Source organism: Nesoenas mayeri (assembly GCF_963082525.1).
Source record: "Nesoenas mayeri genome assembly, chromosome: 27".
NCBI lineage: Eukaryota > Metazoa > Chordata > Aves > Columbiformes > Columbidae > Nesoenas > Nesoenas mayeri.
In genome coordinates, this window is record NC_137555.1 from 2,238,001 (window position 1) to 2,261,786 (window position 23,786).

At 42.1% G+C, this 23,786-nt stretch overlaps 1 protein-coding gene across 1 annotated transcript in view; it reads right to left on the minus strand.

The window, feature by feature from the left end:
- The window catches only part of EBF2 (EBF transcription factor 2), a gene marked incomplete at its 3' end in the record, with an annotated part of 116,330 nt that overhangs the window by 17,796 nt on the left and 74,748 nt on the right, over positions 1-23,786 (minus strand). Inside the window, exons 7-9 of the mRNA XM_080360393.1 lie at positions 9,820-9,901; positions 1,945-2,062; positions 52-182 (exon numbers count right to left, since the gene is read on the minus strand). Of these exons, the coding sequence (XP_080216519.1) occupies positions 52-182; positions 1,945-2,062; positions 9,820-9,901 (331 nt within the window). The remainder of the gene's footprint in view (positions 1-51; positions 183-1,944; positions 2,063-9,819; positions 9,902-23,786) is intronic.

Sequence of the window (23,786 nt, forward strand, 5' to 3'; positions counted from 1 at the left end):
TCCCCACCTCCACTTGCCTTAGAAGAGCTTCAGGGAGGAATCTCTACCTACCTCACTCCATACAAGCATGGTTCCAAACACAACTTGCAGCCCATCGAAGAAGTTGTCTCCAATAATGATCACCATCGCTCCCCCTGTAGTCCAGCCCTCGCTTGGGCTGATCGCTTTGATGCACGGTGTGGCTAAACAAGACAAAAAGGACATCAGAGCACCACGTTATGGGCTTTTCTCCCCACGCAGCTTTGAGATTGTTCACAATACTGTGTGGAAACCCTCGCAACACATGGGTGCAAACAACTTCTGTGCACATGAAGGAGTCGTAAGTCATCCTGATGTGACCTGTAGCTTCACCTGTCCAGTCCTGGTGTTCCCGCAGCTTCACGGCCGGCGTGAATTGTGAATTCACCAGAGCTGACAAAGACCTGGGACGAGTCCCCTCTGGCCACTGACCCATGAAGGCTGCTGCGTCATCCCACCAAGCCCAATAAATAGATAAATAAATAAATAAAAAGCATGTTTTCTGCCTTGCTAGTGTTAATTACTTGCCTATTCGTTACTGGCACTTAACGTTGTGTCATTAAAGCCTATTAGGCCAACTGTAGTGGGTGTAAAAATGAAACGCCTAAATGATTGTGCAGAGGCTGTTAACTCCCCCCTCATTATCATACGATCAAACAAATCTAAACCCTATGGAAAGAGGTAGATTAAGATTTATTAAGTTTATCAATAGGTAAAAAAGATAGCAAATTTCAAAGGTTTCCTCCAATTCCTATCAGGAGACAATTTCTAATGATTTTCTTGATTTTATAGAGTACAATTTTTTTTTCCTCTCTTCCATATGTTCAAGGCCTCTGGACTATACATCCCATCAGGAACCCAATATGGTTTCCAGGCCATAACCAAAGTCAATCCATCACTCCATTCCCAATGTTGACAGGGTCAGAGGTGGAGGGGAACTTTGGCAGCGCTCCAAAAACACGAGACTCCTTTGAACAGCCAGTCAATCACATCCAATCAGTCAAGGAAAAACTGGATGGCTTCCTAGCCTAGGAATCCTGGGATTTTCCTTCTACCATTTCACTGCCCGCTGGGGGAGAATTAACACCACTCGGAATTCTTTACTGATTCAATCATTTTCTTCCAGTTCATTAATTCTTCTTTTAGGTTGATATAGGGCACAGTTAAGAAGTGGGGCAGCAAAACATTATAATGAAATAATATCCTTGCTTGTCTTTTCTACTAACATCAGCAGCTCTTCTCACTTTCACTAGCTGCAGGGGAGGGAAAAGGAGACGCAGATAGCATTTTCTAGCAATTTTGGGTACTGTTTGTGTGAGAGGTGGAATGCCGTGGTAATGAATGCACGGGAAGAGGGAAAGGAGGGGCCAACCGGTTTGAAGCTGAACAGATACAAGTATTCGTAATTGCTTTAATATAGTCCAAAACCCATCCCTGTAGATGGCCATGAGTCTCGCTTAGCCAAACAAACTAAAATCAATTAGTGTCACTTTCCTTCTGTGCATTGTTACGCTTCGCGCATAGTTTGTTTAAGGGAACTGGTGACACTTTTTCATACACATCTTGTGCTGCAACAGTTCTGTTTAACTAAGATGTCAGGTTGCCTAATTTGCCTGAAATCAAATCTATCCCATCTGAATGAGAGGCTGAAATGTACATAATACTTCGTGTTTCTATTTTTTCGTCTTTTCAGTACAAACTAATTAACAAATTGCGGGGGTGGTGGGGCAGCCAGTCTCTTAGATGTCAAGGGGATCAAATTTTGAGTACAGTAGACCCTGTTTTCCTGCCTCTTCCTTCTCCAAACCCCCTGAGGTTCTGTAGTTGCCCCTTAGCTCTTTCCCTCCTGAAAACAAACAGAAACTGAAGAATGGGTAATATGCTTTTGCATTCGTTTGCATACTGTTCTTCACACAAATCTCCTACCTTCTGAGGGGTCGAGTCTCCTTGCTCTCCGTCCATGCTTGGAATTGTTGTGGACAAACATGTTGTCAGACACCGCCAGCACATGCCCATCCACATTCACTGTTGTCGATAGCACAACCTGGGTATTTAGAAAGAGAAGAAAAAATAGGCAGGTAAACGATTTACTTTGAAATTCCACTTAAGTATTAATTATTCACTTTAGTTAACCCTCCGTTCTGCTTGCAAAATGGCATCACGCCCTGCAGGGTTTACTCCTGAATAAGAAGGGGAGAAAATATTGTTAGCCTTTATTCTATGTGTTAATTCCATTTAACATAGCATCCTAAGGGCCGTATAAAGTTCTTACTGGATAATGAACTATCTGCTGCAGATGGCCCTAAGTGTAGTTTCCTAGATGCGCTGTGCGGGGCTGATGTCTGTGATCCCGAGCAGGAGGGCAGGCTGCACAGCACCACGGCGACCCTGCATCTCGTACAAACACACAGATCCAGAGCCATCTGCTGTACCATGCACATGCAGATCTGCATCTGCTTGCAAAATGCAGCTCTCCATTACTGAAATGGAAACTCTAACTATGTGAAAGCGGTACCTCATATCACGTCTGGCTTTTGACATACGTGTGCTTAGTGCCTCTTGAAAATCATCTGAGCCTGAGGAGCCCAGATCAAGCAGCAGTTTTGAAACCTTTGCCTCCATGACTCATGTTGCTGGGCTCCAAGAGCATATGAATTCTTAGAGGAAAGAACTGTATAGGTTAATTAATCCCACTTAGTTTTCCCTTTACAATACAATATCCAAACCTGTAAGCCCTATAAATCCAGAAATATATTGTGCATTTAAACCACAAACTCTCAGGAAAAAAAAAATGAGCAAACTGCTTTTTAACTACTGAAAGACGATGCATCTTATTGAAACTTTAAGGTTTCAACTATCAGTTGGTGTAAATTAGCTTAACTCCACTCAGCTACAGTAATTCACAGCTATGGAGAATCTGCCCCTGGACATGTTCATGGATTTTCACAGATACAGCTGTCCTAATAAGAGAATGCCAAGCTCCAACTGTTGATGAAACTATATTCAGCATATAGCAAGAAAACCCTGCCCTCCTACAGGATTATGCTAGCTTAAAGAATCCTTTCTTTCTTAAGACAAGTTTAATTCATTCCAAAAGGCTCTTGTCATACTGTACTCTTATACTTCTCAAGCATTCCTGTCACAAAATGTGTTGCTTTTGTGTGCCAACTGATTTCATCATTGCACATTTGGGTGGAGTGAGACTCCTGTCCAAAGTGAACATTTCCCGCATGACATAGCTGAACCCACTCAGATGCACTTCATTATTTTCCGTTAAACAATGGAAATAAATTTTCATCTCTGGCTGGCCAGCGCGGAGCACACTATGGCAACAGGGGAATAGACCTGAATTATTCCAGTGTCTGAAATATTTACGACAAGTGTTTAAATTGTAACCAAATGTAAATAAAAAGTATATCATATATATACAGTTACACTATATAATATATACATATCTGACCTCACATACACAAGGTACGTATGTGATAAACACACACCCACATGCTCTTCAATGAGATCTTTATAATAGACGCAGACTTCAAGTACACACGCGTTCCCTGTTTGAATAACCGGCGGGGTGTGTTGTGCTCAATACAAGAGCAACATTTCAGAAATTGTCAAGATCCTGTTCCTTGAGAAACAACAAGAACCAGCCCTGTGTTCAGGGGACAAGTGCTGAGCATCCTCTGCTCCCTGATCCCACAGGAATGGAAGATGCACTTCCAGACCTCTCTCCATGAGCAGCTCCATTCTTATTTACCTCTCCCATTCATCACAGGAGGGTCAAAGCCACTTGGTATTTCACAGGCTGGGACCGAGGGTAAATAAATACAGTGTTCTTGGGGACTGGACAAAATGCAAAGTTGAGATCTGGACCAGAACCTTCTCCAAGTTGTGAAGCTCATTTGAAGAAATCTCTAAGGTACTGTTGAAATTCAGCAGAGACCTTTGTCGTCTTTGCCACGACACTGCTGGCCAACTCATTAGCAATGATGTGCACTATGAATGCTTGAGATTACAGACATGAAAACTACTGAACGTCCTCACTTTGCTCCAGCCATTCTGAACCTGATGGAGATGACAATGGAATTGTTTTATACCAAAGACTAAACCCCAATGTTTTATGGATAAAAGGAAGAGGAATGCACATTCCACGATGGTCTCTAACTCCCAGGCCCTTCCCTTTCACAAGCCAACTGCTTTCCCCCAGTGAGTATGTCCTGGGTCAGGACGGGTGACCCTTTCCATCTGGAATCAATCAGTCAACTCCTGACAACTTCCTGAAACACCTCACTCCATTTCCTGCACTCTCCCCCTTCTCTCCTTCCCCCTGCTTTGCTTCACTCTTCAAAACTGCAGGCCACAGCAGCTTAATGTTAGAGGGTCAGACACAGTTAGACTCCAAAACACTACACAAGAACACCTTTGACCTTCAAAAATCTTTACATCTTAGCTAAACAAATCAAGGTCAACGTTTCTTACCATTACCTTGTTAACCATTTCTATGCATTTTTGCCAATACCCTTCTGAACGTGTATTTATCGATAACACTTGTTCTCCTAACATCATAAAACAGTTTGGGCATCTTTTTTTTAACCTCTATTTTGTGCCAGTGAAAGGTGATGTGCAAACTTCCTTGGAGATTTAAGTTCTCAGATTTGTCCATAGCAGCGGCAAATTACTGACAAATTATTTTGGGGTGCTTTTCTTTTCCCAATCTGATGGGTATGATAATTTGGCTTCTATGCTTATTCAGTTGATGATCTTTTCCCTAAAATCAGTAGTTAATGCAAAATGTAATCCTAAGGGAACGATCTGAGAACATCAAAATATGTCAGGTAGGCCGTGGGTTCTGTTAATTGTAGCTGAGGGCAAATTTGACACAGGCAGCATAAAGACTAATGATTTTGAGCCACCCAACAGCTGGATCAACCCGTCACCTCTGTCAAGTTCTAGAGGACAACAATCAAGCAAGAAATAGGTCAATGTGCTATTCCTTCATCCATCCGAGGGCAGGTTCCACCTCTAGAATAGTGAGGGAGTTACAGGCCTCTAAGCAGAAGTTTTGGCAGCTCTTAAGATTCTCTCTGCTAATCTGCAAGGGTCTTGTTATTAGTTATGAAGCCACAGACATAAACCAACGATTCTCCAGCAGTACTGAAGAAATGCGTGTGTTGTAGCTGCACATTATGTTTTGTTTCCCAGGTGGGTTTCTGTAATGTAATCCCTGCACAAAAACCAGGCGGGTTCACCTTCCATGACATTCAGACAAACTGTCTTTAGCACGTTAGACTCGGGTTCTCCGAGCTGCTCTTTCCCTTCCCGGCACAGTTCAAGGTGTTCTATTTCTTTACAAACCTTTACCTGGGTACTACAACTTCCACCCCCACTCTATATATTATATCAGTATTTCTATATTCTAAAGTATGGTTCTCTTCAAATCACATACATGCAAGTAAATCCACATCATCATCTATATAGAAGCCGTATCACTCATAGACACCTATTTAGACATATGGTACAAACATTCCAGGCATACAGGCATTTACTTACATGTAACACATCTCATCACCGTGTAAATGATCTCTCTCAAAAAATTCCTGTTACCATTCCAAGTGTGGAAAAAATTCTTTATGACATTGTACATCTGGAAACAATATTACATTCCTGATGCACTTTCCCTTATAACTCTCTAGTCACAGTATCATGTTATTTTAACTTTTCAAAAGAATAACTACTATGAGGATTTAAAAAATTAGTATCATTATTATTATTTTCCAGCTGGGTGGAAGAAAATATGTCAGGCCTCATCCTGCTGGCTTCACTCGGACAGGGCTCCGGAGCCATTGATGTCAATAGATATTTTGGTAGAGCGAGTAATACGGAAGTAGATGCTAGAATATAATGTTTGCTTCATAGTTGGATTAGGAATAAGATAAACAATATGAACAACGCCAGCAGCCTCCCTCTGCTCAGAACTTCCATTGGATTTTTTGGGAAATCCTCTCTGAGATCCTGAGGAAACTGTAACTACCAGAAAAAAGCATGCAAGGAAAGATTTAATGAAATAGAACAAGGGCAAGTGTAGAGTCTTGCATCTGGGTAGGAACAACCCCAGGTTGTGGAGTCTCTTTCTCTGCAGACGTTCCAACCCGCCTGGACACCTTCCTGCTCCATGGGGGGATTGCACTGGGTGAGCTTTCCAGGTCCCTTCCAATCCCTGACATTCTGGGATTCTGTGCACGTCGCCTTCATTTTGGGTAGGAGATAATTCCTGGTCGCTGTCATCTCATCTCCCGCTGTTACATACAACCAAACCATGCAGCTACTTTTATAAAATTGTCCTTTGCCTTTGGTACTCCTCTTGTTTTATAGCCTGCTTGTCCTGATGATTAGGGAACTTATGGTTTACTGCCTAAATTTATTCTTAGTCAGTTAATACTTAACACTAGCTTTACAATTACTATTCCCCATTCCAATCTACCTCAGGATATTTTTAGACTGCAGTCATGTCCCTTCTCAGTGCATATCACTAAAATATTTGAGCCAAGCATTTGTCCACTCCCTCATCACCTTAATGATCCATTTCTGCATCTGTTCCCATTTCAAGAAGAAATCAGTGGAGTACATTGGTACCAATGCATCCTTGTTTCTACTGGCAAAGCTTACCTGAGACGTGGGAGAATCTCATCTGTGCTTTGTTTTTGATAGACAACACACAACTCTGGCAACTCACCGTCACAATGGCTATTTGGTCTAAAGATCTGAACACATTAAGCTCCTTGAGTGTTTTTTCTTTTGCAGTTGTAGTCAGTCCTTCCCTTACTCATATAGAATCTAAAATAACGTCACCTTTATTCGATGGAGAAATCTGCCAACTAGTAACAGCTCTAGACTCTGCTGATACCAGTTGCATTTGCTTCACAACCTATAGCCAGGACATGAATCTCCCATAATGACATTAGTCCATGTGGTATTCACCTCTTTAACAACAGTTCACCAATTTCTATCCACACCCAAAATGGGGCTCTAGCACCTTTTTTCATCACCAGCCTGAAAAGGATTTTGATTTAGACCAGTTATGTTTTATTCTCGCTATCCCTTTTCGCTTCTTCCAGTCTACATTCCTAACTCACACTCTCACCCATTTTCCTTTCTCCTGAACGACACGGATCCTTCAGAGCTGCACAGAGGCTGGCTGGGGGAATTCTCAACCTGGTGATGAACCGATCCAACCACTCTGAGCTCAGGCAGGAATCTCCCCAGGGACACACCTTGTTATTTTGCCTTTCTCTGTCTCCCTAGAGCACCTAGAGGGGGACACCAGCCAGGAAACACTACATGTCACCATTTCTGCTGAAAACTGAGGCCAATTGCTGACCTTCCTCTTGTTGCTTCTAAAAAAGCATTGGTTCAGACACCCACTGTTAGTATCGACGTTCTGCTGCCTTGCACCGTTCTCTCGTGCGCAGCATTGTAGGATCTGTTTAATCAGCGTGTGAGTGGATGAAGCAAAATTCCCAGTCAACAGGAGTCTAATGCGTTAGCACCAAATCTCAGCTGAAGCATTTGAGCTGAAGTGCCTCATCTTAATGCCACGGAATTATTGGCCCCCATTACACACCAGTCGTTACCGTTAAGTATCATTGGGCTTCAATCAAGTCCTCGTGAAGTCCTCATTAAATGGAGGGCATCATTTTTTAAAAACATTCTGTTCCTGGGAGAATCATTCCCTGAGAATATAGCAATGACAGTAATGACAATATCTATGTAAACTCAGATTTGCAGACTAGCTGAACTCCAACAGTCAGCACTATGATTTTAACATGCTTTTTGTTCGAGCTTTCCATGACAACCTCGATTCAGAAATATTGTAATTGATAAATAATCAATATTTGCTTCAGTTAAATTCACAATGACATATTACGCAATCTACATACGCATTTGGGCAGCCATCAAGTAACCATGAAAAAAACCATTAGTTCTAGAAAGACTCTCTTTCCCTGCTTTAGCCACTGACAGACACTGGAGTAGTGAGTGATTCGCAATAAAATTATGTTATTACTGGGGGAAATAAACCAAATAAAATCATTATCACATATCCTTTAACTTCTGAGGTATAACCCAGTTTTCAACAGAAGACAACCTTTGTATGTGATTGTAAAAAAGAGATTTTCATTGTATCTTTGATGTTCTACTTAATATCATAGCAAATTTCCCATAGTTAATGTGATCACAAAGCAGCTGGTGTTGCTCTCCAAACTAAAGAATTATACTAAATAAAAAAAACCCTCTTCAGGCATCTGGAGCTGTATTAAATTTACAATGCAGTGTTAATGTAACCTTCAATCCCCTTTTCTCCCCATCTACCTCTTCTTTTAAATAAGTGTGATGTAAGTGAAAGCTAACATTTAATTTAGTTTAATATATTGTAATTATAATTTTTAAAAATCCAAATCTTATATGTAGAAGTGAGGCTGAGGCTCAGAGACTGGATCCCAACGCCCTGGAACTTTGGCTGTCAACCAAACCCAGCCCAGACTGGGGCTTCACACCCATCTCTAATCAGAAGCATTAACTTGACGCTTTTCCAGCCATGAGTAACTGTTGTTACGGAAGAACCCAGTAAGATGCACCATAAAAATGAGGATCTTCATGTCTCCTGGAAAGCTGACAAACTGAAAATGGATATATTTGGTTCTGCAGCAAAACAGAGGTACAAATAGGGTACAAAGAGGGTCATTAGGGGCAGTTAACATGGCTTCACCAAGGGGAAGTCGTGCTTGACCAACCTCATTGACTTCTATGAGGACATAACAAGATGGATGGGTGATGGCAGAGCGGTGGACGTGATCTACCTTGACTTGAGTCATTTGACACAGTCTCCCACAGCATCCCCACAGCTAAACTGAGGGAGTGTGGTCTGGATGAGCGGGTAGTGAGGTGACTGTGAACTGGCTGAAGGGAAGAAGCCAGACCCCAACTGCCAACTTGGATCCTTTCTCCAGACCCTCAATCCCATGAGGGTTAGTTTGGGCATCACCTTCCTCCTGCATTCTCCCAAATCCAGGCCATAAACAGGGTGAGTTTACATGGTTGGGAGGGCTGAGCTGCAGGTAAAACACTGATTTATTAAAGATAATTGCTTAAAAGCGTAGGGAATGAAAGATGGGAGCCTGGGCCTGCCTCTCTCCTCACCACGGCCACACTTCACCTCCTTCTGTGTTTTTCCAAGCTGGAATTCACAATCCATCAGCGCCAGCGCTGATGAAACCAGTGGCAGATTTCACTGCAAAGCAGCTGGGTCACCATCCCATGGGGCTTGTTTGCTTTGCTTAAAGTCTTAAAGTGACCAACGCTATTTTGCCTTCATTTTTTTTTAGAAAAAAAAGGAATGGCACGAGAGAGTTAAACGGCAAAAGAGATGGAAAGAGTGGAGGGAAATGAGGAGGCTGCTTGTGTACCACGTACAGAGATACTTTGAAAGCTTGGGAGGCATCTGAGTATCACCAGCGCGATCCCCGCTGTGGGCAGCTGGATGTGCGAGAGCTTTGCCCGAGGGTGTCAAATCAAATATCCACTGCTGGTTGGTACAGAACATCACAACCCCTTGGGGATTCACAGTGGAAAAAAGACGGGAAAAAAGGAGGGAGGGGAAAGGTTTAAACACAACAAATGGAAAAAAAACTTTAACAATATCTGATATGGCTTATCAGATACTGTCGTCATATTTATTATGAACAATGTAGGAGAGAGGAGAGGGGAAAAAGACAGCTTAATGCTGAGCCTTATAAGGCTTACCTGGAACCGTCTCATATCTCTTGGGTTTCCTGCTGTTTTCAAACAATTCTGATTGCACTTGAGAAAAAATTTTAAGAAGAATCTGGAAAGAGAAAGAACATGTCACTCCTATTAAACAAAACACGGGTTGGTGCATCCTATTTTAAAGCATATAGCATAGTGATTTACACAATAGTGTATCAGTAGATCAGGACTGTAAGAACTTACTAAAATAGAAGCATAACAAAAGCAAACCCTAAAAAATGAAGTTAAAAATCAGGTAAAGTACAACCATGATGACTGTAAACACCAGATTCACTCCCATTTACACCAGTTTCCTCCCTGTGTGTTTGACCACCCCATTTTAGTCCCTTTCTTTATCTCTCCCTTGCACACAAGCTCTTTTTGCTGTCCGAAGGGATTTTCCATGAACGCAATATAGAAGGATAATATTGTAACAACTACAAAAACTGACTCTGAGGCAGATAAGCCTTGAAACTCCTTAGAACGTATTAAAACCCACAGAAACAAATGCAGCTCCCTGAAGAAGCTGATGAGATTTCCTCATGACGATGGGTTTAGTTTAGGGAAAGAAACTACATGAAAAACTACAGTTGTTTGCATGAAAACCAAAACAAGCCCGTCTCCAAAATTCAGACATTTTTGGCATCCCCCATCGCAAGTGAAAAGATTTTCTGCGATTCTTTTCATTTCCATTTGTCAGACAAAACGGGTTTCGCCGCAACAATTACAACTGAAAATAATTCCTCAGATGCTTTTGGATGGATTTAGAAGGAAAAAGACTTGGATAGAAGTAAAAATAAATAGTGGAAGGACTGATTTAGAATACAAAGAGCAATTTCTTTATTTATTTCGCTTGCTGAGTGCTTTCCTTAAAAAAAAAAACCCGCTTTTGCAGTAAGTTAAAGTCCCAGGTGAGTCGGGCCTATTTCCCTTTCTGTTACTATGACAACGATTTTTTACCGCAGTCCCTAAGTCCCTTCAGAACTCACACATTCATGCCTTGAATTAGAACTTTAAAGGAGAAAGATGTATATTTTCTGGGGTTTACCAACAACAACGGCCAAAATAGTCCTAACGCAAGACAATAAAGCAGAAAGCCGCTCTCCCTTGTTATTGCGACTTTCTTCGCGGCGCTTATATCGTGGTATTTCTCTTCCATCTGCCCCGAACATATAAAAAAGCATAAAATCAAAGGATCTGATCCATTCATATGTTGCTCGAACAAATAAAACCCTTCGAGAACCTCACGACAACAACCGAACCCGCAAAAAAGACCCAGATAATGTCATAAAAAATCAGTCATAAAATCCATCCTTTTAAAATTAAAACGTTCTTTTTTTTTTCTTAAATCACTCAGAAACATTTAAAAAACACCGAAAATCCTTATTTTCTCTGCATGTGCATTTTGCAGCCTGTTGTTATTTTATCCCCTTCGCCGGCTCATCGGGACGTGGGTGTCGGTCCCAGGTCCTGTGCTGACCCCGATATTTGAATGATTCTATAAGCAAGATTGTATCTGAAAGAACGTTCTCCAAAGGAAAAACACCCGAGGATTCACAGGAGGATTTGAGGCAGAAACGTTACTCACAAACGCTCCTTTTTATCCTGCTCACGCACATATTTGCCGATACATAAAGTCCTTATATTCCTATCTATGGAAGGAAAATCTGCGGAATGCAGCCAAACTATATAAAGAAACCAAAGCAAGCGACTTTCACATGGAAATCAATGAGTTAAGGGATTATTTTGGAGGATAACTGCAAACAAAAATCCACACTAAGTTATTAGTTTCAAAGAAAAATAATCAAATTAATCAGGAAAATGTGCGAGTTCTTTTTAAATTGTTTTAAGTGCTTGCATCTCTGTTCATCTAGATGGAAAAATGCTCCACGGAAAGTAAAGGATGAAGAAAACGAGAGCGAAGTCAGAGAACTCGCTGTGTCGGCTGAGCCGACATTGGGAAGAGCTCAGACACGGCGGTTCTGTATTTACACACACCCTGAAAGGCAGATGCTATAAGGTAAAAATTCTAAATGTACGCTTAACAGTATCCGAGACTGAACTCTGCAACATTGCACAGCAACGAGCTCAATGTATATTTGCTACTCAATGTCTCCAGAAAATTGGGGTTCAAAGCTCCAGCAAATGTAAATCAGCAGCGTCCGTGAAAATTAACTTGGATTTCAATTAGATCTGTGCTGATTCCATTGAAAATACACAGAAAATAAACCTCTCCTTCTCTCCGAGCTCTGTGCCTCCTACAAGACGCATTCTCATCGCTAACACTTTGCAATAAATAGCACTGAGCACACAAACGCTCGGGGCTGTCGGGTATTTCACCAACAGCAATTCTGGGGGTCCCATCTGAGCCAACCTGAAGGTGCCCAACTTTCTAGAATTGCTGAAAATTGAGCACCTTTAAGATACCACAACTTGGGCATCGGGAATTCCTCATCTCCCTTTGCTCTTGGGTTATAGGACTGGTGATATATTCAGATATATTGCCTGGGCTCAGATCTTTTTATCTTTCCTCTAGTTGAACCGCATCTCCCTTTTTCTCCTCCAGCCAAATTTTCGCTGCAACTGGGCATCTGCATGAAGTATTCGGTAGGTCGTTATATATACTGATATATTTTCAGTGGTCGCATCTGGGAAAGGCGTTAATATTTATTGCAGCGTTAGAACAAAAATGACTTGGGGGGAGCAAAGAGGAGGGAAGGTTTAGCACGAAATGAAGCTGATTTAGGGGTAACAGGAGAATTGCAGAAAGGCTTTATTAATTTTTTTAAATGAGAACCTTTAGCCAGTTTTTGGCCTTAACCTGCAGAAACATAAAAAAATAAACGCCAGAATTTAAGAAAATGGCTCATTTTCATGTTTCTTAGCAGGACCTTGTTCCTTCCTAAGGACGGCACTGGCTGTGAGTTGAGCATCCAAGGGCGCTGGGGGAAACCTAAAGACTTTTGAACGACTACCACCAACAACTCTGGTGTCGCTATGGAGAACCTGACTAACTTCATGCAGAGCCATAAGATTAATTAAGATATAACTAGAATAGACTGATCCTTTTTTTTTTTTTGTATTGTCTCTCTCATATAATCAAACTTTCCACCTCGCACCTCTCAAGCTCTTTCCAAAGCAATCACTGCACCCGCTCTCACCTGGTCTATGTTACTACGTTCTGTACCTACCTGAGGCAACTGAAAAACATGGCTACAATCACAACGCATATTTGACACCTTTGAGAGTGTTTATCCTCCATCTCAGATGATTAAGAAGAACCTTAATCAAATCCTCTTGGCATCAGATCTTTCTTGTGACTTCAACAGGACCAGACAGAAGCCCTAAAGAGCAGTCCCGCATGCAACAGAATCCATTAATGTTTTTTAAAGCCCTGCCACAAGACCTGGGACTGATTAGTCTCACCACATGGAACCACAGAAATAGATAATATGCTTTGTGCTTTTATAGCGCCATTCTATGGGACTTAAACTTCAATTAATTCTGCCTCACAAACCCCCTCTGCAGCCCTTGGTGGAACTCACCGTTTTACACCTGGAAAGTGGGAGGGAATTGCTCCCCATCCCATCGCTGGTCTCACATCTCCCGACTCCGGTTCGTACATCTTAACTAACCTTCCTCTCCACCTTTTGTGCTTTCTTAAAATACAGGTACAGAATTATGTATTACATTGGTTTTTATCTTGTGAGCAGCAAAAATATCCCTTGTAAAGCAAATACCGAGTTAATTCTGTCTTGTTTGGGTTACTGCAGAATTCGGATTCACAGTCAGCGTCATTTTTTTGGCATGAGAACACATCTACTATGGTTATCAGCAGATCTTATGATGCTACAGTCTAACAGGAATACAAAGTGATGGTAGCATTCTGCTGAAATGATTCGAGTGCTCCCAAAAAGTCACAAAGTTAACAAAGAAAAACCTTCGAGCTGTTATTATGAGTATCTTTGCTCCAGTGAAACAATATTAAGATTAAATAGGCATCATTACAGCAAGGGCCGCAGTCCAGCTCCACCAAAGCTGGGAAATTCTGAGATCAGGGTCTCACATCCCCCCTCGATCCACCCGTGTGTGTCTTGGCATTGCGAACCCTGAGATAAGTGTGAGCAGTAACCCTACCCCACAACACAACAGAGGACAAGGGTTTACTGGAAACTTCTTCCTTTCAAAGGGACTATGCCTGATCTTGCACCGTATTTCAAATCAATTAATTCCATTTATTTGATATCATCATCTTGATTTTAATGAATATCACAGTAGAAGACTTCTTTATCATCTGAATATTTATGTCTGGAGTAATTTTCTTGTATTATGTCAGTGTGTGTTATTAGGGAGCTGATGAGAAGATTTCCTACTCTTTTGCAGCAGTTACAGCCAGTGTGGGATCAGGCACTGCACAAAGGCATTCTGAATGAACCTCCACCTTATCCTGTGTGAGAAATGGGGGAGGTTGTTACAATAATCCAGAGTATTTATCTGATACTCCACAAACAGCAGCTAATTAATCTTCACAAAACTCCTGTGCATAAAGTGTGAACCCAGTTTAACGAATGTGAAAGCCAACAGATGTAGGTCAGGAGACTTTTCGGAGATTTACTGAGGGAGAAGGGAGTGGGAGTCGGATGATACGAGGTCCCAAGCCTGGGCCGGGAGGGGAGGAGTTGGCTGTTCATTTCTCACTGGTTTTTAATAGAAAGACTCCAGTTGCACCAGAAAATTGTAGATGAATATCACGCTTGCAGCTACTTCTGCCTCCAACAATGGCCACGTTTCCTGATGGGAAATGAAAAAATGCTTCTCTACCCTCTTGCATTGATTCAAAATAATTCACATCCTCATAAATGTCTATGATTATTATTTTTACGCTTCTATCTATGCTTTCTGCACATACGGCCCTCTACATTATCATTGCATCTTTCTCCTCATCCCACCCCTGTCTCTCCACCTCTAGGCACTGATCCTGACCTCTGTCTAGGGGAACTTTCTCCTTCTCTTCATTTCTTTCTTAGCTTTGAAATAGATACTTGCCAAGGTAAAGTCGGCTTCTGCAGAGGCCTAAGGAGCGCGGGTCAGGGTGACCGCACTGATATCGGCAAAATTGTGCTGGCAAAAGCCTTCAAGATGGGAGGCTTTCCTGTATTTGTACTTGTGTTATTAAATCAAGGTGGTTTGGACCAAAATCTACAGGACACACAGATCCTTTGCACCGAGGAAAGCTGAGGTCAAAAGTTTTTTGTTTAGGCCTATCTTTATTATTAAATTCATATTTAATTGATCAATAACAGCATGCTCATTCCAAGATACTCACAATGCGAAGCATATGAGGACATGCAGATCAGATAAGCCTAACAGAGAACAGGTGGAATTAGCACTTAAACAAAGGACAATTCCTCCTCAAATATCCCATCTCTGCAGCCTAGAACATCGTATTTCTCTCTACCCTCTCTATCTAGTGGTTGGTTTTTCAGAGCTTAGTTTCCAAATTAATAGTAACTGAATGTAGACCTGCAATACATCATCCAAACCCAAAACATGTCAGTAAACTTGATATTTATATTCTGTACATTTTCCCCCTTCTGCACAATTTTCATCTCCGAAGTAGATTCTGTTCCAGGCACACGGATCCAAAACTGCAATTCGCACTCATTTGGTAAATGCTTATTCTGTCTTGCAAAGTGATCCCATTTTCAAGAAACAAGGGCTGGGGGAGCGCTCTGCCGGTTATAGAGCCGCTCATTTCTCGGCGCTGAATGCAGTTATTTGGCATGGCCACATTTGCTAGGAAAAAAAACTCTCCAAGGAAAACCTCCTTGTTTGTGCACTCTGATGAAAACCCGACACCATTAATGAAAATAATAATTGAACTCTATGGGTTCGAATTGAAAATGAAACACAACACTAACAGCGTGTTTGTAATTGCAATTGTTCTCCAAAAAGTCTTGGGAGGACCCTTTGCAATCTGAGCAGTTTCCTTTTCCTTTGGGTTTTTCTCCTTCCTCCCACACCAAAACTTTCCAGTAAGTTACAAGACAATGGCTAAAAGCTTATTTATACTGTAAGATCCATATTATTCATGCCATTTGGCACAGGACCAAATGCCATAGCATAATCAAAAGTCAATAGGCAGGGAGGTAATAGAGTAGAGGATTGGGCTGACGGGCTGTTGAAAGGGACGTTCAGATAATATTCCCTGGTTTATTACAGTATCTATGGGCTCCAACTGTGCTAAGCATTGCAGTGTCACGTTGTGAAATTGTTATTGGAGAAAAGATACACAAAGGACAGGAGGAAAGAAAGGCTTTTGTACTCGTTTCACTGAGGGAGGAGTCAAGGCACCTAGAAATGAAGTGACTTACCCACAGCACAGATCAAGCTGTTCTCCCAGCCAAGAACCACACGGCGCTCCTGCAAGCCCTGTTTGTGGTTCGACTGGTTCTTTTGAATAGTGACAAAAGTTTCATAAAGCTCATTACCTCGGACCGTAACACCCAGCAGGATTTTGAAAACACGGCCAAATTCTTCTCCGTGACACCTATGGCAGCTCAGCAGCGCACACGCGTTTGGTGCCGGCCGATGCTCTGCAGTCCTGGTGCATCTGTTCATTCTTCACTATTGTTTGGTACTTATAGCCCTCCAGAGGTGCAAATTTAACTCAGGTTCTAATCTGAGAACCCTATGGACCCCAGAAAAGACTTACATAGGTGTTAAATGAGCACAAAATCTGATGCATGCTCAATTTTTTTTTGCCATACCCAGAAAAACCTCTAAGACCTTTATCTTCTGACTCTTCCACTCTCTTACCCCATAGCTCTCCAAAACCCCTCTGTCTATTGAGCCACGCTAGGCTGAACAGTGAACACCAATTACACCAATCGCTTGTGCTGATGGGTCCGCTGGTTTTTACTATTTCTGCCAGATGGCAGAGGCCAGCACATAAAACTCTACCCTGCAGTTAATGCACAACTTGGTAATAACTTTGCGGTGACTCCAAGAGAGCAGAAAGTTGCACCGACGCGAACGTTAGAGACGGAACCAAGGTTAGACACCCATTTTACACCTGCCAGAGCGGATATCGCTCAGCTGAAAGCTCTCACTCATTTACGAAGGCAAGAGCATCACCGCTCCCTAAACTGGTTTTGTGCAGAATAAACATCCAGTCATTTGCTAAAGGCAAATTCACAACCCAGCAGCCCGGGCCCCTTTCCCGAGGTCTGTTCAGTTAGTAGATTCGCACCTATTGTACTTGTGGGTCTAGTCACAGATGACCTTGAATCTGAACATGGGTGTAACATTATATTCCTATGACAGATTTATAGATTGGCAGATAGGGGTGCGTTCAGAGCATTCCTTCCCGAAGACAGGACAGCATCCAATGTTTGTTAGCATCATTAAACTAAAACTGACTTTTCACCTGCTCCCATACCATATGCAGCTGCAAATTTTTAAATTAAACTATGAAGCCATGCATAAATTTACATATATTACAGACTAGCCTCTCCATTTAACATGCAAATGTACTCCAATGTTTCAGAACACCTTCTGTCGCTAATTAATTTGCTGAATTATAATTAGACTAATCCTGCATAATTAATAAGCACAGATTTTTTTTTTAAATTTCTAAGCAGCTTGATGAGATCATTCACTTCCTTCTATAAACTGCTAAGTAACTGTTAAAAAAAATCTGGAAAGAACATATGTGAAAAGGTATGTTTGATGTCGCATACAAATTTAAACTAGCGGGCAAGCTTCAAGAAAGTCAAGATTAATATAGGTACGTGGCTGAAGCAAAGACATCACTGGTGCGTTATTTTCAGGGGCAAGGACCAAGGTTTTCTGTGTCTATTTTATTCCTTTTGCTTTTACCCGTCGGACTTTCCGAGATCATAGACCCGAGACAGACCAGGATTACAGAGTCGTGTGTGGCGTTCGGAGATGTTCTGATATTAACACACCGCTGTATATCAAACCGCTCGCCCTCCGCATGCTGTGTGTGGATAAGCTCCTTTGATGGTATTTGGAATTGTTTTCATTTCAGCTGCCAAAACCAACGGAGATCATTCTAGTGAAAAAATTAAGTGCTATTAGCACTGGATTCATTCTCTAATGATTCAAATGAAGGGTCTTGCTTTAATGTTGAAGAGCTGGGATTCAGAGGAGGGCACATGCCCGTGTGTTTTCTAAACCACGCAGCATTCCAGGCCCTGAACTGAGGACTCCGCTTGTGCTGCACAAACAAGCCCTGAGCACGAACCAGCCGAGTCCTCACATCTCACCCACCAATTTAATCTTACAGGGAAGGAGCACCCAAAAGTATCACAGGGTGTTTCACAATATGAATGCATTATATTTATCAACATACATACACGTTGTCTACAATCCCATTTGCTGATTACTGTGTTTATTTATATACTTTTTGATGTGTGTGTCTGTTGCTAATATCCTTGTTTAGCTTTCACATCAATCCTTCGCAAATGCAGCGCTCACCAACATTTTTGGGTGTTTGCTTCAATTGTGAATAGGCAAAATGTGGAACTCCTGATTCAACGCAAACAAAGGAAGCAAGACGGAAATTAATTCCTATACTAGGAGATTGCTGAAGCACTTAAAGCCTTCAAGCATGGTTTGTCTACCACATACGATATACATAAAATCCTTAGCAGACACTTACGCTTGAGGTCCCTGTTGTTTTTTTATTAACTTGCACAAGTACTCTTCTTCAGATAAATATATTTTTAACATTGACTTGGGCTCTGCGTATCCATGCGTAAATAAACAACAGAAAAGGGACCTGGCACCGTGTGCCAACCAAGCCACTTTCTATAGTTCCCACTGGACCATCAATGGGGAGGGGACGGAAAGAGGGGCAGAAATGACAACGGTTTTGCCCAAAGAAGACTGAAAATCATCCTGCTGCGCTTTAACTCATTGTAGACCTCCTCAAACACGACAGTGCTTTGTGAAAGGCATGTTTGACAAAGACCTCTCTTCAAGAGAGTAAACACCATCTCAAAATTAAACAGACAGAAGAACTGCACACTTGGAATCCCAGTCGCTCAGGAAGCACAGCAATACCAGGAGACCCATTGTAGTCAACCACCATGGGATTAAAGAACTCCAAACACGGATCAGCTTCTCTAACAATTCCGTATTATATACCTATAGACAGCCCCAATATACACCACTGTCCTAATAGCCACTGAACGTGCTACCAGTTGATGAGAAACTAAAGAGCAACAAAATGAGAAATATCAACAGAAAACATCTTTCTGTCTCATGCATCCCCATTTCTTATCTTCTCACACCCTGGCTCAGTAGATAGAAAAGATGCAATGAGTTAAAGAAAATACCGGATTTTTGTCTGCATTTTTCACTTCTTATTTTTGACTGCATCTCATTTTAAACCATGGATGAATTGGCCCAAAGATATATAGGTCACACGGCTGAGGCAGAAATAGAATCCGTATCTCCAGAGCCACGGTGCCGGGTATGGGAGCAAGTCACTGCAACTCTGTAAAGCTATTCTGGTTTTGTCAGAATAAGATATCTTGCAGCCACAAGGGCCCAGTGCTGGCTCATGGTCACCCTGCTGTCCCCAGGACCCCCAGGTCCCTTTCCCCTATGCTGCTCTCTAATATGTCATTCCCCAACTTACACTGGAACCTGGCGTTGTTCCTGCCCAGATTCAAGACTCTACACTTGCCCTTGTTCTATTTCATTAAATGTTTCCCTGCCCAGCTCTCCATCCTGTCCAGGTCTCTGATGGCAGCACAGCCTCTGGCGTGTCAGCCACTCCTCCCAGCTTGGTGTCATCAGCAAACTTGTTGACAGTCACTCTATTCCCTTGTCCAAGTCATTGATGAATATATTGAATAATACTGGCCCCAGCACTGCCCCTGAGGCACTGCACTGGATCCAGGCCTCAACTGGACTCCGCCCCATTGACCACGACTCTCTGGCTTCTTCCCTTCAGCCAGTTCACAGTCACCTCACTCCCCGCTCATCCAGACCACACTCCCTCAGTTCAGCTGTGAGGATGCTGTGGGAGACTGTGTCAAATGCCTCACTCAAGCCAAGTCATACCTATGTAGAAAGAGGTAATCTGGCCTTAAAGAGGAAAAATTCAGCATTCTGAAAGCCATCTTTTTCTATATTTTGGCATATATCCTCAGAAATCAATTAATTTACCAAAGGAAAAAAGTTCATATTTTAGACATTCATGCTCCATCTTGTACGTATGAGGAATATGAAAATTCCAGTTGTGCAGTAAATAAATTAATACATTTAAAGTCATTCCACCTTTCACTGCAAACGTTTCGCTCATCTCTGCTTACCATCCTCCAAATTTAATTAACCTTTTCAGTACCCTTTGATGTAGCACATTTGTGCCAGAGGCCAAAAAGGCAGCAGCATTTTGGGGTAGGAACTCCCATTAGATGAGAGAATGCCAGTGTGAACCCTGTTAATTGGCAATGGGTGAGCCTCGAACGCAAGAGCGGTTTAATTTGATGAACAGCCCACAGCTGATGTGCCTTTCCAGAACCTCAATATGGGGCTGCAGTGATGGGGCAGGGGGGCAAATCCACTTCTCTTGAGCATCTCTGTGGGATGATGTTCAAAGTGACTCAGCTCTGCCTGTTTTGACTCCTCAGTTATTTCAGGACAAATGTCTTACCCTAAGAAGATACAGAGATTCTGAAGATACACAGCAAGATAAGCTCAGCTCCAGTAGACTCAGTCTAAGACCCTTTGGAAATCACACTAAGTCACGTCCCCAGAAGATTCACGTATCCAGAACCCAACAGGTCCAAACGCCAACATGCATTCGCAATTCAAACCCATGGCCATACATCCACACCCCTCACAACAGCTTAAAGCGCAGGTTTCATGCAAGAAGAGCCATTTGGTGCAACTGCACACAGCGTCACGTCCCAATGTTCAAAAAAAGCCGGAGTTTTCATTAAATACATCATGAGAGCCACGTTCCTTTGAAGCGCCTTAGACTAGGCACCCAGAAATCAAGATGAGGTAAATTCAAACACTTGGGCAATCCGTTTGCTACAAACTCATGGCTGCAGCAAGTTATTTTGCCTCTGGCAAATACTTTATGCTACAGGAGAAATTGCTTCTCTTCCCTCCATCCCTCCCTCTCTCACACACACCCCAAGTTCACTGTGCAGCGATGTTAACAGGAGAGGAAAATTGCTTCCTGACCTTTCCAGTGATCAATTTACACCCTGAAGCATGAGATTGGTTTCATTTGAGTGTGTATATGTAATACCTATTCCCACATCACTTTAGACAATGCAAAATTTGCCATTCACTTCAATGGGTGCACATGTTCAGGTCTGGTTTTAGCAGCAACCTCCCTTCGAGACACCAAGATTTGGTAAGGGAGCTTCTCCTTTAGCACAGCAATGGGTGGAGGTCGTGGGTTTAATTTCCCCCTTGATGCCTACAGCATGTCTACGTGTATATTCATAACGCTGTTCCAGAGCTGCGGAGCCGTGCCCTCTGCCCCGAGCAAAACACATTCCTGGGGCTTCTGTAAGGATCCGAAGTCAACACTTTGCAATTCCAGCTCCTGACCTTCCACCTAAAGAAAGCCAACGAGGTCTGTGAGATGTATCACACACAAAAAGCAAATATCTGATTGCTGGGCCTCTTTACAGGGCAGATCCAGACCCGGCTTTGGACTACATGCCCTTGAGGGGAATTGCCCCCTTGGGGACAGTCTGAGACCAGGTCTTGATTGACCAAACTTTGCATTCTCCTCCAGCTCCTGACTGCACAGCCCAGGTCAGTGATGAGTGCTCAGCAGCTCCCCGAGCCCAGCAGAGTGCTCATTCACACCCCGGGTTCATTGTGCTTGATTTTAATCTCATTAAGAGTTCTGCAACACTCTGCTTTAGGACTAGACTGATGAGCCTCTGTGAGGGTTCCAGATGTTTCCAAACATGGCAACTAGGGTCTGTATTCTTCATTCACTTCAAATTCTACAGATTTTTCCCTGATTTGGGGAGATCATGGAGACAGATTCAACTTGGTGCTTCAGTAGCTATCACCAACACCAGAGGTGAGGCTGTTTCAAGTGGGTTGAAGAGATACAACCCCAATGCGTGCTGACTTTGAAGGACTTCTCAGGGAGGAAATCCAACCCATTTTATCTCTTGGACGTACAACATAGTTTTATGCATCCATATTACATGTTTTATGTACTCCAACTGCAGACACACACACATCCACGCAGAGCATAGACTTTAAGCCAACAGTTGGCTTATTGATTGGAAAACATTAATGTTTTGATGCTTTAAATAACAAGGTATCGTTCCACATGCATCATCACAACGTGCTCTCTACTGAAAAAGGTCTCTTGGCAGTTCCCACCTTGAGCCCTTCCTGCCACGTCCCTGGTGCACAGAGAGGCTGATGTGCACAGTGAATTCTGAATTTCTCAAGTCCTACTGCAGTCATAATTTCTGGAGAAAAGTTTGAGTGTGCATGCAACATTTGCCGAATGTTTTCTTCCTTTATTTAATCCAGATGTTTGCATTTTAAATAATTGAAAAGCTGCTATGGTAAATAGACATCAAGGAAGGCTAATGGGAGTAGCACTGTCATTAGAGAGAACTTGTACGCTGAGACATTAGACTAAGGAATCAGTCCCCACAATGTCATGACGGGTTAAGGGAATAAAGACACGGAGCTTGTTGAAAACCATTACATATCAACGTAAGGCCATCCATGACACTTCAGGAGAGCAGGGTTCAACACCAACTGCACAGAACTTGGAATGAAAAGATGTTGTGAGCTTTTCCATTACAAAAAGCTTATATTTCTTTTTATGGTTTGATTTAGTTGCATCCAAAATTAAAACATTTCTCCACTTTGTAGGCCACTTGAATAAACTCATTGAACAGTAAAGTGTTATGCTCCCAAATGAAATACAGGAGTTGCTGCATGACTTTATTGGAAGTACAGTTGTTTTGATTTAAGATGTTGAGACAGTTTTGGACCGCAATTACCTGGGCTCTGCCCAAAGCACTGTGTATCTGCAGGCTGACTCTTCATCCTAATTTATGGCTCGGTTGTCAAACTCTTGTTACATTTTGATTTCGACTTTCTAAGAATCAACCTTAACCTCACTGAAGTCAGCTTAAGTGGAAGTAAGATTATAAAGCACATTTGCAGTAGCTTTGTTAAACTGATTTTTAAAAATAAATTCTTAAATTAGACTGCTGTAACTGAGCATGGCGACCAGTCTCACCATCGCTGGACTTTCTAGTATTTCCTGCAGTTATTTTCCGTGAAACTTTTTAAATACTTGCATATCTCAGCTTTGTAATCCAACACAGAAGTTGCTACAGTTCTAATGATCTGAACCAGGTAGAGATTTGCTACTGGATATTCCCTCCCTACTCCATGGCACAACTGTGTTTGCCAATAATATGCAAAAAGGATTTACTGGCTCCACACCATGATGTAATCCCTTGTAAAGGCTCCTCTGGAGCTGTTAAGAAGTATCTACCAAAATATCTATGGAACAGCTACTTTACAGGAGTTATGGTCCACTGGGCCCCAAATCCATCTTTTATAAAGCAGCAGGAGAGAAGAAAGTGCTCCAGGAAAGACCAGAACATTTCCAAAGATATTTTTCTCTACCAAGAAAATTAAGTCTGCAAAGTTTCTTCAAGCATAAATGTAAAACTGCATCTGATAACTGTTCTGACTTGGTTGCTGCTGTGACCATCAGCATTTACTTCGTAAAGGACATCATTGTTCTAATAAAATTAAAGCCCAAAATTAAGGTTAATACAAAAATTTAGGGCTAAGTAGCTTTACATAGTTCACAGACACCAATTTCAGCAAAATGTACTTTCCTGAGGACGCAGCAGAAAAACGTTGCGTCTCTTTCTAGCAGATCAATGTTGACTAGAGAGATCAGCTCA